The sequence below is a fragment of the Electrophorus electricus genome, chromosome 1 (genome assembly GCF_041902795.1).
Source record: "Electrophorus electricus isolate QZ-2024a chromosome 1, ASM4190279v1, whole genome shotgun sequence".
In the NCBI taxonomy this organism is placed as follows: domain Eukaryota; kingdom Metazoa; phylum Chordata; class Actinopteri; order Gymnotiformes; family Gymnotidae; genus Electrophorus; species Electrophorus electricus.
In genome coordinates, this window is record NC_137497.1 from 36,284,134 (window position 1) to 36,296,905 (window position 12,772).

Sequence of the window (12,772 nt, forward strand, 5' to 3'; positions counted from 1 at the left end):
AAACCTTTGCCACTAGTCTACACTACACTATATGGTGATGATCTGAGCTCAGTGTTCTCTCAGGAAATTAAATGACAGCTATGGAGTAGAGCTGATCTTAAATCAGCATCATAAACAGGTAGCTGAAGCACAAATCCAATGGTGGCTGCAGAATAAAAGTGTCTGGCCTGGCTGCTAGCTTCGCGTCTCTCTGTTGCCATCCTAGGTTACGCAACCTTCAACGGAGCAAGGGTGAGTTGTGTAATCGGGGACTCTGTATGGACTGTAATATTGTGTGCATTGCGTAACTTTGTATAGGGCACACAGAAGCATCCTGAATGGCTAGGACAGTTAACTTTTTCCGTGATGCTTTACAAGGACAATGCAATGCAGTGTAGAAGCCTCTGTTCTACTCAGTGAGGAAATATCTCTGAGCAATCAGAAGTCATGGTCTGTGGTTGTGTTCTCTGTGTGTGTGTGTGTGTGTGTGTGTGTGTGTGTGTGTGTGTGTGTGTGTGTGTGTGTGTGTGTATTCTTTCACTGTGGAGCTTACCAGACATCTGCAATAGCTCGCTCTCTCTCACTCTCTCTCTCTAACTCTCATGCTGCTGATCTGTTGATAAACTTATTTTTCTTCTTTCATGCTAAAGCTGGTCGCACACCAACAAAAGCCACCTCTAAAAGCCTCGTGTAAACTCCTGATGGACTCCTATGCAGGTTAAAAAGGTGACAGATATCTGAATGCTTCGGGGAAAGGCCAAGTGTGATGGGTGGTGGGTGCGCGATTATGTAACAGTGATGTAATGTCCGTTTCCTCCTGGCTGAGGCTGCCAGAACCAATGAAGAATAGATAAGGTTCAGCATTATGCCAGTGTCGTCAGCTCCGGTCAGCACACACGTCCTCACAATGGCGAGGGCTGAATTTGCCAGGGCTTCTCGTGCTTTGGGCCTGATTGCCTGCACTGGCACCAGGACCCATCAGCATTTCAGCAGTAAAGGTGTTGGTTTCACGTTGGAACTCAGTCAATAATTAAGGCCAAACCGATAATGTTCATTTTGCACCTTTCAGATACGCTGATGCATTGTGGGAGCGTTCGCTTATTTGGTGTTAATTATTCCTGAAATGCTGCGTGTGCCGTATAATGTCATGTATTATCATTTTGATTTCATATTCATATCTAGGGCTGGACAAGTATGGAGAACCAAACTATACCGAGATTATATAGCTACATGTTGCGATCGATTTTTGATGTATACTCGAATGGTGTGATTCATCAGGACAGAACCAAACAGAACTTGTCTGAGACTGAAATGGTGTAACACATTAAAGAGCCTTATATTGCAGCTCTGTGGCATCATATAGCAGAGGCCGATATTGCGATGTCAGTTAACAAGTGATATATTTTTCAGTCTTTACATCACTCATATTTACATTATGTAAGTGAAAGAACTAGAAAAGCTGAAGTTCAGTATATTATGAATATTGGTTATTGGCCTGGATTTGTCTGCATGGAGTGTGCATGCAGCGGTACGTTAGGTCTGCTTCAGCCTGCCCTGTGCTAACTGCCCTCTGATCTCACATCTCACCCACTCATTAATCATGAATGCTTGTGAACACAGCTCATTATCCAACAATGCCTGAGCTTTGTGTGTGTACACGGGTGCTCCAGTGTGCGCGCCTGTGTCCGTGTGTCCCGTGGTTGTGTGTCCACATGCCCGAAGGATTGTTTTCCAGGGCACACTAAAATGGAACAAGCGCAGTTCCTCTGACCAACACACAACCCAAAGTAGCACTTCCTTTGTCCCACAGTCCTACAGTCGACGCACACGCTCAGCCCATGGTACAGGCTGCATTCAGCTGAATTCACTGTCTATCACACAGCATCAGGTTTAGTTACTCAGATAGTAATCACACCTTAAAAACGTCTGTTCTACTTGTGATTATCACCAACCATGAATTTTGTCCTTTACACAAAAAAAGTTCAATTTAATGACACACACATGTATTTTTTATATATTTTTTGTATTTCATGTGTTTAACGTTTGGAAATGGCACACCCATGCCTTACATGGGAATTTCAGTTTTGAGAAATAAGGGCACCTGCTTTATTTGTGTGTGCGTGTGTGTGTGCGTGTGTGTGTGTGTGTGTGGGGGGCTGGTTATTATGGATGTGCGATCCCTCCACCTGGATGCTGCCCACCTCTTGAGTAAGAGGCCAAGGCTGCATTAATGAAACAGCAGACAGATCAAACATGGCGCCTGCTGCTGTTCTCCTCAGTTAGCTGCTCTGTCACTCAGAAAGGGAGCAAAGGGAGTGATAGAGAAATGCTGCAGATTAAAGGCACAGACAGAGTGAGTACAAACAGACAGCCTTAGCCAAAGTGAATGAACCTGATGTCAGCCATTTAAGACCAGGCATCCGAATGTTCTCCCCCTGAGTGGACCTCAGGCCTCTAGCATATAGTGTTTTACTGGGAGGTGGGATTAAAGGCTGGCCTGCAACTTCAACAATGGGGGGGTGGTGTGGGGGGTGGGGGGCTTTTTGCGCAGATGCAGATGGAGAAGTGCTTAAGGCCAGCATGTGTGGGGTTGACTGCTCCTCTGAGTCACTGCATCCAGGAAATGAGTCCAGCTCTTCTGCTGCATGGAGAGCTAAAGCATGCATGGGTTCTCTCTCTCTCTCTCTCTCTCTCTCCCTTCCTCTCTCTCGCTTTCTCTTTCTCCCTTTTACTCCCTCGCCCACTCTCTCTCACACCCCCGTTTTTCTCTCTCTCTCTCTCTCTCTCTCTCTCACTCTCTCTCTCTCTCTCTCTCGCTTTCTCTCTCTCATAGAAAAAGAGGGCAGGCTCTTGCTCCCCCTGCTGGCTGTTAGAAGGTATTTCAGCCAATTTTCTGTCTCTCTGCAGGAGATTAAGAAGGAGGTGAGGAAGGACGTGAGTCTGGCTTCTCAGACGACCGGGCTGAAGTCTGACATGTCCAATGGCAGCGCCAGCCCTGCATCAGAGTCCAGCCTCCGGCCAGCCAAGAAAGGTACCCACCAAGTCCAGTTTAGAGCTAAATGAACCATCACGAACTGACTGTCAACAACAGGCGTGAATGCACTGGCTCCAACCCATATCTTGTTTATTAAAGGTTTAGGGTACATTTGGTCAGGCAACAATTCACACAGATAAATACACAGCAGGGACTTCTAAACCGTCCATAAACACACAACGTCAGGGTCTGTGGCACACATTAGATCACTGGGCTTAGTGGTAGGAAGTCTATTATACAATTCTTAACATGTAGGACATCTTCTTTGTGGGTTTGTGTGCGTTTGTTGCACATATACCTTTCTGGAGAGGGTATAGTGTGAGTCAGATGAGTTTGTCTGGAACATCCAGATGTCATGTGGGAAGTTAGTGTTAAGTGTGTGTCTGTGCATGTGTGTGTCTGACAGTAATTAAACCAGTCTCTTGGACAGACAATTAGAGCAGCTCTGTAGCTCGTACTCTAAGGTTCCGCTGTGAATACTGTCAGTGGCCAGGGGAATTTGTGTGTGTGTGTGTGTGTGTGTGTGTGTGTGTGTGTGTGAGAGAGAGAGAGAAAGAGAATAGAGGTAACACGCTAATGACTTACATCCTGTCTATCTGAATTAGGAGACATTAGCGGTTCCAGTAATGTCTTAGGAGGCCAATTTATTAGCCTTGACTTCTGTGCTTGCCTGTCTCTCATTTTGCTAACTGGCCAATAATTTGGCAGTAAAGCAGCTCAACAGACACTGAAGCAGGAATGGCAGGTTTTGTCGTCTTTATTGGCCCTCAGTAATGTTTAAATGGTTAATACCAGGAAGTTAACAAAGAAGTTAGTCATAAGATTACAAAATTCTTTCATGTGAGTGTTGAGATGTTGGGCAGCTATTTCTGTCTGTAGTTGTGGGTCTCCAGCTGTGTAACTGAATTTCAGGCCCATAGTTTGAGACAAACTTCATCTCCTTAGTTCTAATACTTGCAGTCTGGATCTCGTCCTAACTGAAATACTTCGTTAGCAATTTGCTTTTGTTTGTTTACATTTTTTAGCCTACAACCATTTTGCAATCAAAGCTATCTTACAGGCTCAGCTGCAAGTTTAAAAGCTGATCTCCATATGTTCACAGTTTGTGTTACTCACTACGCCTAATGTTAATTTTAAGTATGCAGGGGAAAGGTTCACAACAGACATTTTATATATATATATATATATATATATATATATATATATATATATATATATATAATCAGTCCTGATATTTTGAAATAATGAATTACCTGTACAGTTTATCATACAGTCATGATAAATGTAACGGTAGAGCACATCTAATTGATTTGCTTTAACTTCTCAACTGAATTTTAAATACGCTTTAATATAATGGAATATTAAGTCTTGGTTTTGATATATTTCGTGTTGGTGTATTAATATAGATTTTTTTTTTTTTTCCGCTTTTTCTTATAACCTCAAAGTGCCCCAGACTAATTGCCCCCACAACCCATGGTCTGAGATCTGCTGTGGTGCTGCTCTGTAGACCATGTGGCGCCCTCCTGTGGTGCCCATATGTGATGAACAGCATGGTTTCTCCCTGTCAAACCAAGAGTGGGCCTCCAAGCCTGCTGTGGCGAAGCATGCGCTCTGTGCTAATCAGAATAATCCTTTCAGCTGCTAAAGTACCTATTGACAGTTCAAACAGTGGTTAGTGACTGCACTAGAACCACTAGCTGACAGTGCCAAGCTTAGGATTTAGAGATTGTTATACAGAAGCATTTTATTAAGTGGTGACATTATTTTACTGTGGTAGACAACTGGCACCAATTATGTTGCTTAACTCAGATTATAAGTTATTAGCTGCTCTTTATACCACCCGCTTGAAATCAGCGTTAGGAGAGATTATCTCTGCCTTGCAGTCAGGACTCAGGAAGGGCAGAAGCATTTCAAATAACATCTGTCTTGTTTTAGATTTCTTAGGTTACCATGAACTGGTCAAATAGGAGGCAGTTATTTTATTTCTGGGTTTCTGTAAAGCTGTCGAAATGGTGGTGGAACATGAGTTCCTGTATGATGTGGTGCATCATTTTGGTTCTGGGCACCAGTTTTTGAAGATGGTTCCAACCTTAGTAGTAGTTGTGTGTCTTTGGCTAAAGGCACTTCTACCTGGTTTGTCATCAGTACATTGCTCCAGCATCAAAGGTACTCAGACTGCAGGACACAAGTTTCTAATTTGTAAATTAGTAGGCAATGCATTGTTTTTGAAGGACAATGAACAGGTTCCTGTTGTCCTGGATATTTTACAATAATTTTTTGCTGCTTTGGGTCTTTCAGTTACACAGAATAAGAAAGGCGTAATGGCTTTACATAGGATAAACAACTCACAGATAAAAGGTTAAACAGACAGTAAGATTTCTTGGAAGTGTTTTGCTTTCAAAATCTAAAGGTATTTCAAGAATTGCGTGTCCAGCCTCGTCTCTCTATGTCAATAAATTGACATATTCTTCTATTGTTTCTCTTCTATTGAATTTATAAGGAAAAATAAGACCAAGCATATTAAGAGAAAAACACTAGTTAGGAACTATTCAGAAGGGTTGTTTAATGCTCTGGACTTTAATACAGTCAATCATTAGATAATGTTTCGGAAAAGAATGACTTAATAAGAATGTCATTTTTATCACAAAAGGTTTATTAAAACAGGTATACAATATCACAACAGGTTTATTAAAACGCAATAGGGAGTTTTATGTTTATAATGAATTCAGAGATGAGGTTGGATATTTCATGGAAAGATTGTGAGACTGATATTAAAAACAATTTCACCACAACAGCTCCTACCCTATGAGAGCTCATTGAAATTATAACCCTTCATTTAAAGGAACTTTTGACTTTTCTCTTGGTGGTATAGATTTGTTAGTTAGGAAATGTAACAATCACCATATGATGAAGTGCATAACTAAAGCCTTATAGAATTAAAGTTTATGAATGCAAAAGGGAATTTGTATGTACATTTTATCCTCATAACGTTTTGATGAATACATTTAAACCTACTATATCTCCATGAGGCTGTTTTGGAAATCGAAACTGGAGAGTTATTTATTTTGTAACTGGACTTTTTCAGATGAGTTTGGAATGATCTTGACTTGTTTTGATATATTTGCATGAATTGTATAGATTTCCTATTGTAATGATTTTGTTCCTAACTAGTGACATCAACTAGAATAGCTGAGGATATTAAATTATTCATCCTATTAGAGAAATTCCACATTCACAAATCCAGGGTAGTAGTGTTGGTCCATAATTTTAGACTGTTTTGTGGTGAGGTAAACATCTTTTGCGACTCCCTGTTGCAAACGTCACAAAACAAGAAAGCCATTAAGATGCCTTTTCGCTGAGTAAAATGATTAAAACACTACATCGAGGAATGTAGGTTATGCTTTCAGGGTTAGGTTATTTAAGTCCTTGTTGATTAATTCACTCATTGTAATTATATTTTGTGGGGTTTTTTTTTTTATTAATTCATTTATTTGGATTGTTGTTTTATAATCTCATTTGTTAACTGCAATACAGAAAACTGACATTCAAGTCAATGTGAAGTTTTGGCCTATTCACCATAGCACTACTTTTGTATGTATCTCATTGCGATTGATTTAGATTGCTTTAAGAGTGCCCTGCATGGTCTGTCAGTGGATATCAGATTATAAACCCTCCATGTTACAGAGACTGCATTGCTTTTATTCATATAGATGTGGTTGCCAAGATGTCACAGATTGCCCTACAGTTGGTGGTGCAGAAAGAATCGACTATTTTGCCTTTCAGATTAAAGTGTAAATTGATTACGGTATAGACTTTTGCAGATCACCACTAGTGCAGTAGTCACTCATGGCTAGAGCAGCTCCCATTTTCCATTGTGCTTTGACAGAGAAGTGAAACCTGCTGAAAATGAACTGCTCACTGCAGTAAGTTATTTAGTAGGACGGAGGATGGAGACACCTAGTGCAAAAGAAATTATTTGTTTTAATACGGTTTGCCTGGAAAATCAAATTTCATTAACCTATATGTGTGTGCACGTGGGCGTGTCGTGCGTGTGCGGGCGTGCATGGGGTCACAGGCGAGGCCATACGGAAAAGACGCTGCAAAGCCGCTTTTAGCTACATGCCACAGAACGACGACGAGCTGGAACTGAAGATCGGAGACGTCATCGAGGTGCTATGTGAGGTGAGCGTGTCGTGGCGACGTGGCAGTCCTTTCCCCCGCGAGCGGACGGCTGCGGTAGCGCGGCTTACTCTGGGCTTTGTTCCAGGTGGAGGAGGGATGGTGGGAGGGCTACCTGAATGGCCGGACAGGCATGTTCCCCTCCAACTTCACCAAAGGGCTGACGGCCGACGATGAGGACCCGGCCACCCCGCCGGAGGACACCCGCAGCACGCGGACCAGTCAGTCCAAAAATGCCCCAGCCATCTCACGCACTGCTGCCCAAAACACATAGTCATGAAATATAAACCTGGTCCAGCAGCAGAGAAGTCACACTTCTGTGAGCACTCAGCTCACAGGATGTGACAACCAGCATGTTTGGCCAAAAATAATTTTTATCAAATTGAGTTATCAAATTGTTAAATTGCTCTGTTAAAGTGTTAAACTGCAGTTGAAACATTCGGTTAAATAATGAAGGCTTCACTGATCCCTTCATTTTATTAAAAACACCTACCGTGCACATATACTCACACCTTATTAGATAAACACACATTTTCTAGGTGTATAGACTGTTGCCCATCCCATTATCATAATTTCACTGAACAAATTTCACTGAACAAAGGGAGAAAAATTATGTCCTTTTTTAACTTATCTTAGTCTTTTTAAAGTGCTGCACTGTTGAACATAAAAGTGTAAAATGGGGAGTTTGGAGGTTTTCTTGGATCAGCGATGATAGATGATTACAGTCCTCAGAAGACTGAAGAAAACAGTGCCTTCTGAAACTCATTAGATAACTTCACAGAGGAAAAAAGCTTGAATTGCTGTGCAGAGAAAAAAAATGCAGAGGAAAAAAAATAAAACTTTCTGCATTTTTTAAATGGGCTGTGGAGTTAAGACATGAAGTGGGAGTTTTTTGAATGAGAATCAGTCCATTGGCTTACTAGGGCCTTAGCCAGGTGTCGCCAGAGATACTGTTCTGCGCATGAGCCAGCAGATCCCCAGAGAGGAGAGACATTTCGAGACAATACAGAGGGCTGAATTTGGGTTGCTTCTTGACTAGAGTGAAAACAGATGTATATGTGTGTGTGGGTGTGGGTGTGTGGGTGTGGGTGTGTGTGTGCCACCTGGGGTTTTTTGAGCCATCTCTGAAACTACATAAAGCTGGGCCAGGAAGATGTTATTTTAGTACAGAACAGGAACAATCACCTCAACAAACACTTTTTCACACTCACATACGCAGCTCACACACACACACACACACACACACACACACACATACACACACACACACAAATTCCCATGCAGTGTCTCTTCGTGTGTGTGTGTGTGTGTGTGTGTGTGTGTGTGTGTGTGTGTGTAGGTGTTAAGGACAGCACAGGCTCAGAGAGCGATGGTGGAGACAGCAGTAGCGTGCGATCCGATGGGGGCAGCATGGCCTCCAGCACGGAGATACAGCCCAAGAAGGTGCGCGGTTTTGGTTTCGGGGACATCTTCAAAGATCAGCCCATTAAGCTCCGCCCCCGCTCCATGGACATGGAGAATGAGCTGGAGAAGGTATGAGAGAACTGACTAACTATATATACACACACACACACACACACACACATACACACACACACACACACACACACACACACACACACACACACACACACATATATATATATATGGTCTTTTTCCTTCAAACTCGGGTGTCCTGCATAGTATCTTAGCTGTTCCCAGACTGTGCTCTTCTGGAGGCAGTTTTGGATTGTTGCTCCTGGGATGGTGGGAAACCTTCCAAGTTTGGGGGTCACAGCCCCTAGTGCCCCAGCTGCCCCAGGCACCATTGTTGCCTTTACCTTCTACATCCTTATAGCTTTTTTTCAGCCCTTGGTATTTTTTGAGCTTTTTATGTTCCTTCTTCTTGATGTTGACATCACTTGGCATCGATACATTTATCACTACTGCCCTCTTCTGTTGTTTGTCCATCACTACTATGTCCAGTTAATTAGCCAATACCAATTTGTTAGTTTGTATCTGGAAGTCCCAAAGGATTTTAGCTTGGTCATTCTGCATCACATCTGCCATGGTACCTTCTGGCAGTACGGGTCCCCTCAGTTCTAGATACCGGCCCTCTCCACCTAACACTTATACAGTCCGAATGACATTCCAATCCCGTTGCTGGTGAATATCCTAGTGAAATGGATTAGTAAGTTGATGTCTCATTCCCTTCTGGCACCCAGCTTGATGTCATCCGCATAGGGGAGGCGGAAGATTGCTGGAATCATTCATTGTGGGGGACGTTTTGGCAAAATGACAGCGGCAATATCCCCATACCTATTAAAAATGCTGGGAAATCTCCATAATTATTCAAATATTCCAATGGCTTTAAACCTGCCTGTATGCCTGAGTTTCTCTGCTCAGAGATTTAGAGAGAAGGATATAAGAGAGTTGGCCAGAAATGTGGGCATGATTGTGTAAGACATGGGGTCCTTGATAATGGAGCCAAAAGTTGTAGTTCACACTGCATAGGGAACTACGCACTGCAAACTAGTGACCACAAGCAGATGTTCATACACCTTAATGTCCAACAAGTTGTGTGGATGTGTTTTGTGAATAATTGATTCCACACAGTGCTGCATCTCCTTTACTGAAGAGATCTGCTGTGGCTCAGGTCCTACACCCAGGTTTGTCCCACTTCCTTTTCTGTGAATTCCAGTATTCTCATGTGACATTTGGCAAAAATGACATTATGAGAGGTGTTGTGTGAGCTTGACGTTAAACACCACAGTTTCTTGTTGTTTCTCATGCCTGCCGTCACAACTGTTGCATCTTGAACTTGCGCAGTTTTTGTGTGTTCTCCAAAGCCACTGTTGGTCAGATAACTGAGTTCAAAGCTCAGGATGTGAGCTGCACACACTTGCATTATTACGTGAGGTAACTCTGAAAAGGGTGATGTCACATCCTGTAGCAGGGTGGGCTTGTCCGGTGCCGTTCTGTCTCCATTTGGCCGTGAGGGTGAGGCTCCATGCTCCTTCTCCTTCTCTCTCTCTCTCTCGCTCTCGCTCTCGCTCTCGCTCTCTCCTCCCTCTCTCTCTCTCTCTCTCTCTCTCTCTCTCTCTCCCCCTCTCTCTCTCTCCGTCTCCTCCCACTCATCCTCAGTCTCTCATCTGTACTCAGTTTAGTGTGCCATTCCCTCATAGAGCTGCTGAGATTTGCAGGGAAAATTCACCTGGCTGCTCAGGCCCTGCTTGCTAAGCATTTAAAACACTGCTGGCATCCATTGCAGTGGGGCAGGACATGATGGCCAATGGCTGTCTGTGTGAATGTCCCGTGTGTGTGTGTGTGTGTGTGTGTGTGTGTGTGTGTGTGTGTGTGTGTGTGTGTACACGCGTATCGTGTGTTTCGTGTGTGTGCGTGTGTCCTGTGTGCGCATGTCCTGAGTGTGTGTCCTGTGTTTGTATGCATGTCCTGTGTGTGTGTGTGTGTGTGTGTGTGTGTGTGTGTGTGTGTGTGTGTGTGTGTGTGTCCGTCCTGTGTCTGTTTAACTGTCCGGAGGTGACAGACAAGCTTGGGCACTGTACCTCACTCAGGAAGGACATTTAAGGCTGCAGGCCTTGTTTCCTTCCTCTCTGCTTGTCACCTCTTCATCCTCCATATTGTTCAGGTTCGAGGAAGGAGGAAATCTTTCCTAGCTACCCTATTCTGTTTGCGTTGAGCTCACAGGATGTGACATCAAGATTTTTTGTTAATGAGTGCCAAAGCATGATGGCATTTTCTCATGGGAAAAAAATAGCTCTGCTCTCCTGTGGAAGTATGGAAATGCAGCTTTCATAGGGGAGCTACCAGTGCGTCAGACTAGACTACCCACATACAAATTTGGCCACATTTTTGACAGTGTGTTTTCCATAACCCTGCCCCCAACTCCAACTCCCTCTCTCTCCCTCCTCCCCCTGCTCTCTCTCTCTCTCTCTCTCTCTCTCTCTCTCTGTTTGCTGTTTGCTGATTCCGAGCGCAGGCTTGCTTAAAGCAGAAGTAACTCACGAAGGGGTCATGTGACTTGGCGTGGGGAGGGGAGGGTGGTAACTAGAGCGAGACTGAAAGTTCCTCTAAGCTGTGGATGGTCCATCTTGCTCATACTCTCTCACACACGTGCGTGCGCGCGCACACACACATGCACATAGGCCCACACTCTCTCACCACATACAACAAGTTTTTCGTTCCGGAGGATTTGGTTGATATGGTGTGTCTGTGAGTGGAGAACAAGCAAAGGACACTGGGAACCCACATAAAGAGAGCTGCTGGTTTGTATCAAGCTCTTTTGTCTTTATCACTCCTTTTCCTCTTCTTCTCCCCTTTGCCTTGTTCCCTCTGTTTCTCCGCCTCCCTGAGGACGCTGTGTCAGACGAGGGCTTTGGGGTTAGACCGTTCGATGCCAAGCATGTTGGCGGCGATGCTCGAGCTTTTGTGTTTCGTGGTGTGGTGGTTTTTCCAACAGCGCCGAAGGGGCACATGGGGGATGTAGTCTGCGTGTCGAGGAAGTGAGGGTCGTGGCGGGGATTTACGCACAGACCCGTGTAACCAGCCAGAGCAGCCGAGCCCTGCAGGGCCCAGCTAGGATCCAGATGTTCCTCAGACGCAGTGCCTAAGCAGCCACATGACTCTCGTTAGCTTAATCTCCGTCACGGGGCGTCCCAACAGAGAGACGGGGGGGGCGAGGAGAGAGGGTGGAGGGATGGGAGATATAAGAGGGCCTGCTCTTCCTGAGTGAACAGAGTAGTGGGTGTGTGTGTGGGCGTGTGGGTGTGTGCTTGCGCGCGCGCATGTGTGAGTGTATGCGTGCGTGTGTGAGTGTGCGTGTGTGTGTGTGTGTGTGTGTGTGTGTGTGTGTGCATGGGCTGCACTGGGTGTGCTCCGTGTTAAAGAGCTTGTTTTCTGTGGGGTTGGAACAGATTCCCCAGTTCATGTTTGTGCAAGGAGTACGAGTCGTGCTGGAAAGAGGTAGGCTGCGCATCACCACATGCACAGTGGGCCATTCACTCACACGCTCTCCCTCCAACCCCCTTTCACACTCTCGCTCGCTCTCTAACTTCCTCTGCCTCCTGTTCTATTCACGTCACCAGTGTAGGCAACATTGCAACATGCTGTCTGTCGCAGAGTTGCCAAAAATGAACTCAGACGCAGGCCAACTGGGTGTTTAAAATCGCGGGCGTCTGCCCGAGTATGTGGGGCTTAGCAACAGGCCTTCTCCTCTTTCCACAGCAACAGACAGCGAAAAAAGCAGCCCCAGCTGTTGCCCAGGAAACCATGAAGACAGAGCCTGACAGCAAGAGTAAAGGTAACGGGACGAGGCCCTGTAGTTTGGTGCTAGCTGATTGGTGGAATCGATACCGGCTTGTGAAGGTTTTCTCTGTTTTGGGTCCGTTTACAGGAAAGGAATTCTGCAAAGTGCTATTCCAATATGATGCCCAAAATGAGGATGAACTGTCAATCAAAGAGGGAGACATTGTTACTATTATTAGTAAGGTGAGTGAAAGTGTTTCATTACCAAGGAGAACCGAATATGCTGTTTAAGACTAAAAAGTTAACGAAAATAATGAATCCAACTGTAGGTTTGTT

At 44.4% G+C, this 12,772-nt stretch overlaps 2 protein-coding genes across 5 annotated transcripts in view; one reads left to right on the plus strand and one right to left on the minus strand.

Moving 5' to 3' along the window:
• Positions 1 to 12,754, plus strand: part of LOC145658744 (SH3 domain-containing kinase-binding protein 1-like) — a 33,414-nt gene extending 20,660 nt beyond the window's left edge. The window contains exons 3-8 of the mRNA XM_081717932.1: positions 2,887 to 3,010; positions 7,089 to 7,195; positions 7,281 to 7,413; positions 8,532 to 8,725; positions 12,416 to 12,491; positions 12,585 to 12,754. Of these exons, the coding sequence (XP_081574058.1) occupies positions 2,887 to 3,010; positions 7,089 to 7,195; positions 7,281 to 7,413; positions 8,532 to 8,725; positions 12,416 to 12,491; positions 12,585 to 12,727 (777 nt within the window). The 3' untranslated portion in view covers positions 12,728 to 12,754. The remainder of the gene's footprint in view (positions 1 to 2,886; positions 3,011 to 7,088; positions 7,196 to 7,280; positions 7,414 to 8,531; positions 8,726 to 12,415; positions 12,492 to 12,584) is intronic.
• cnksr2a (connector enhancer of kinase suppressor of Ras 2a) overlaps positions 1 to 12,772 on the minus strand; it is a 214,562-nt gene that overhangs the window by 155,268 nt on the left and 46,522 nt on the right. The gene's annotated exons all lie outside the window — the stretch shown is intronic.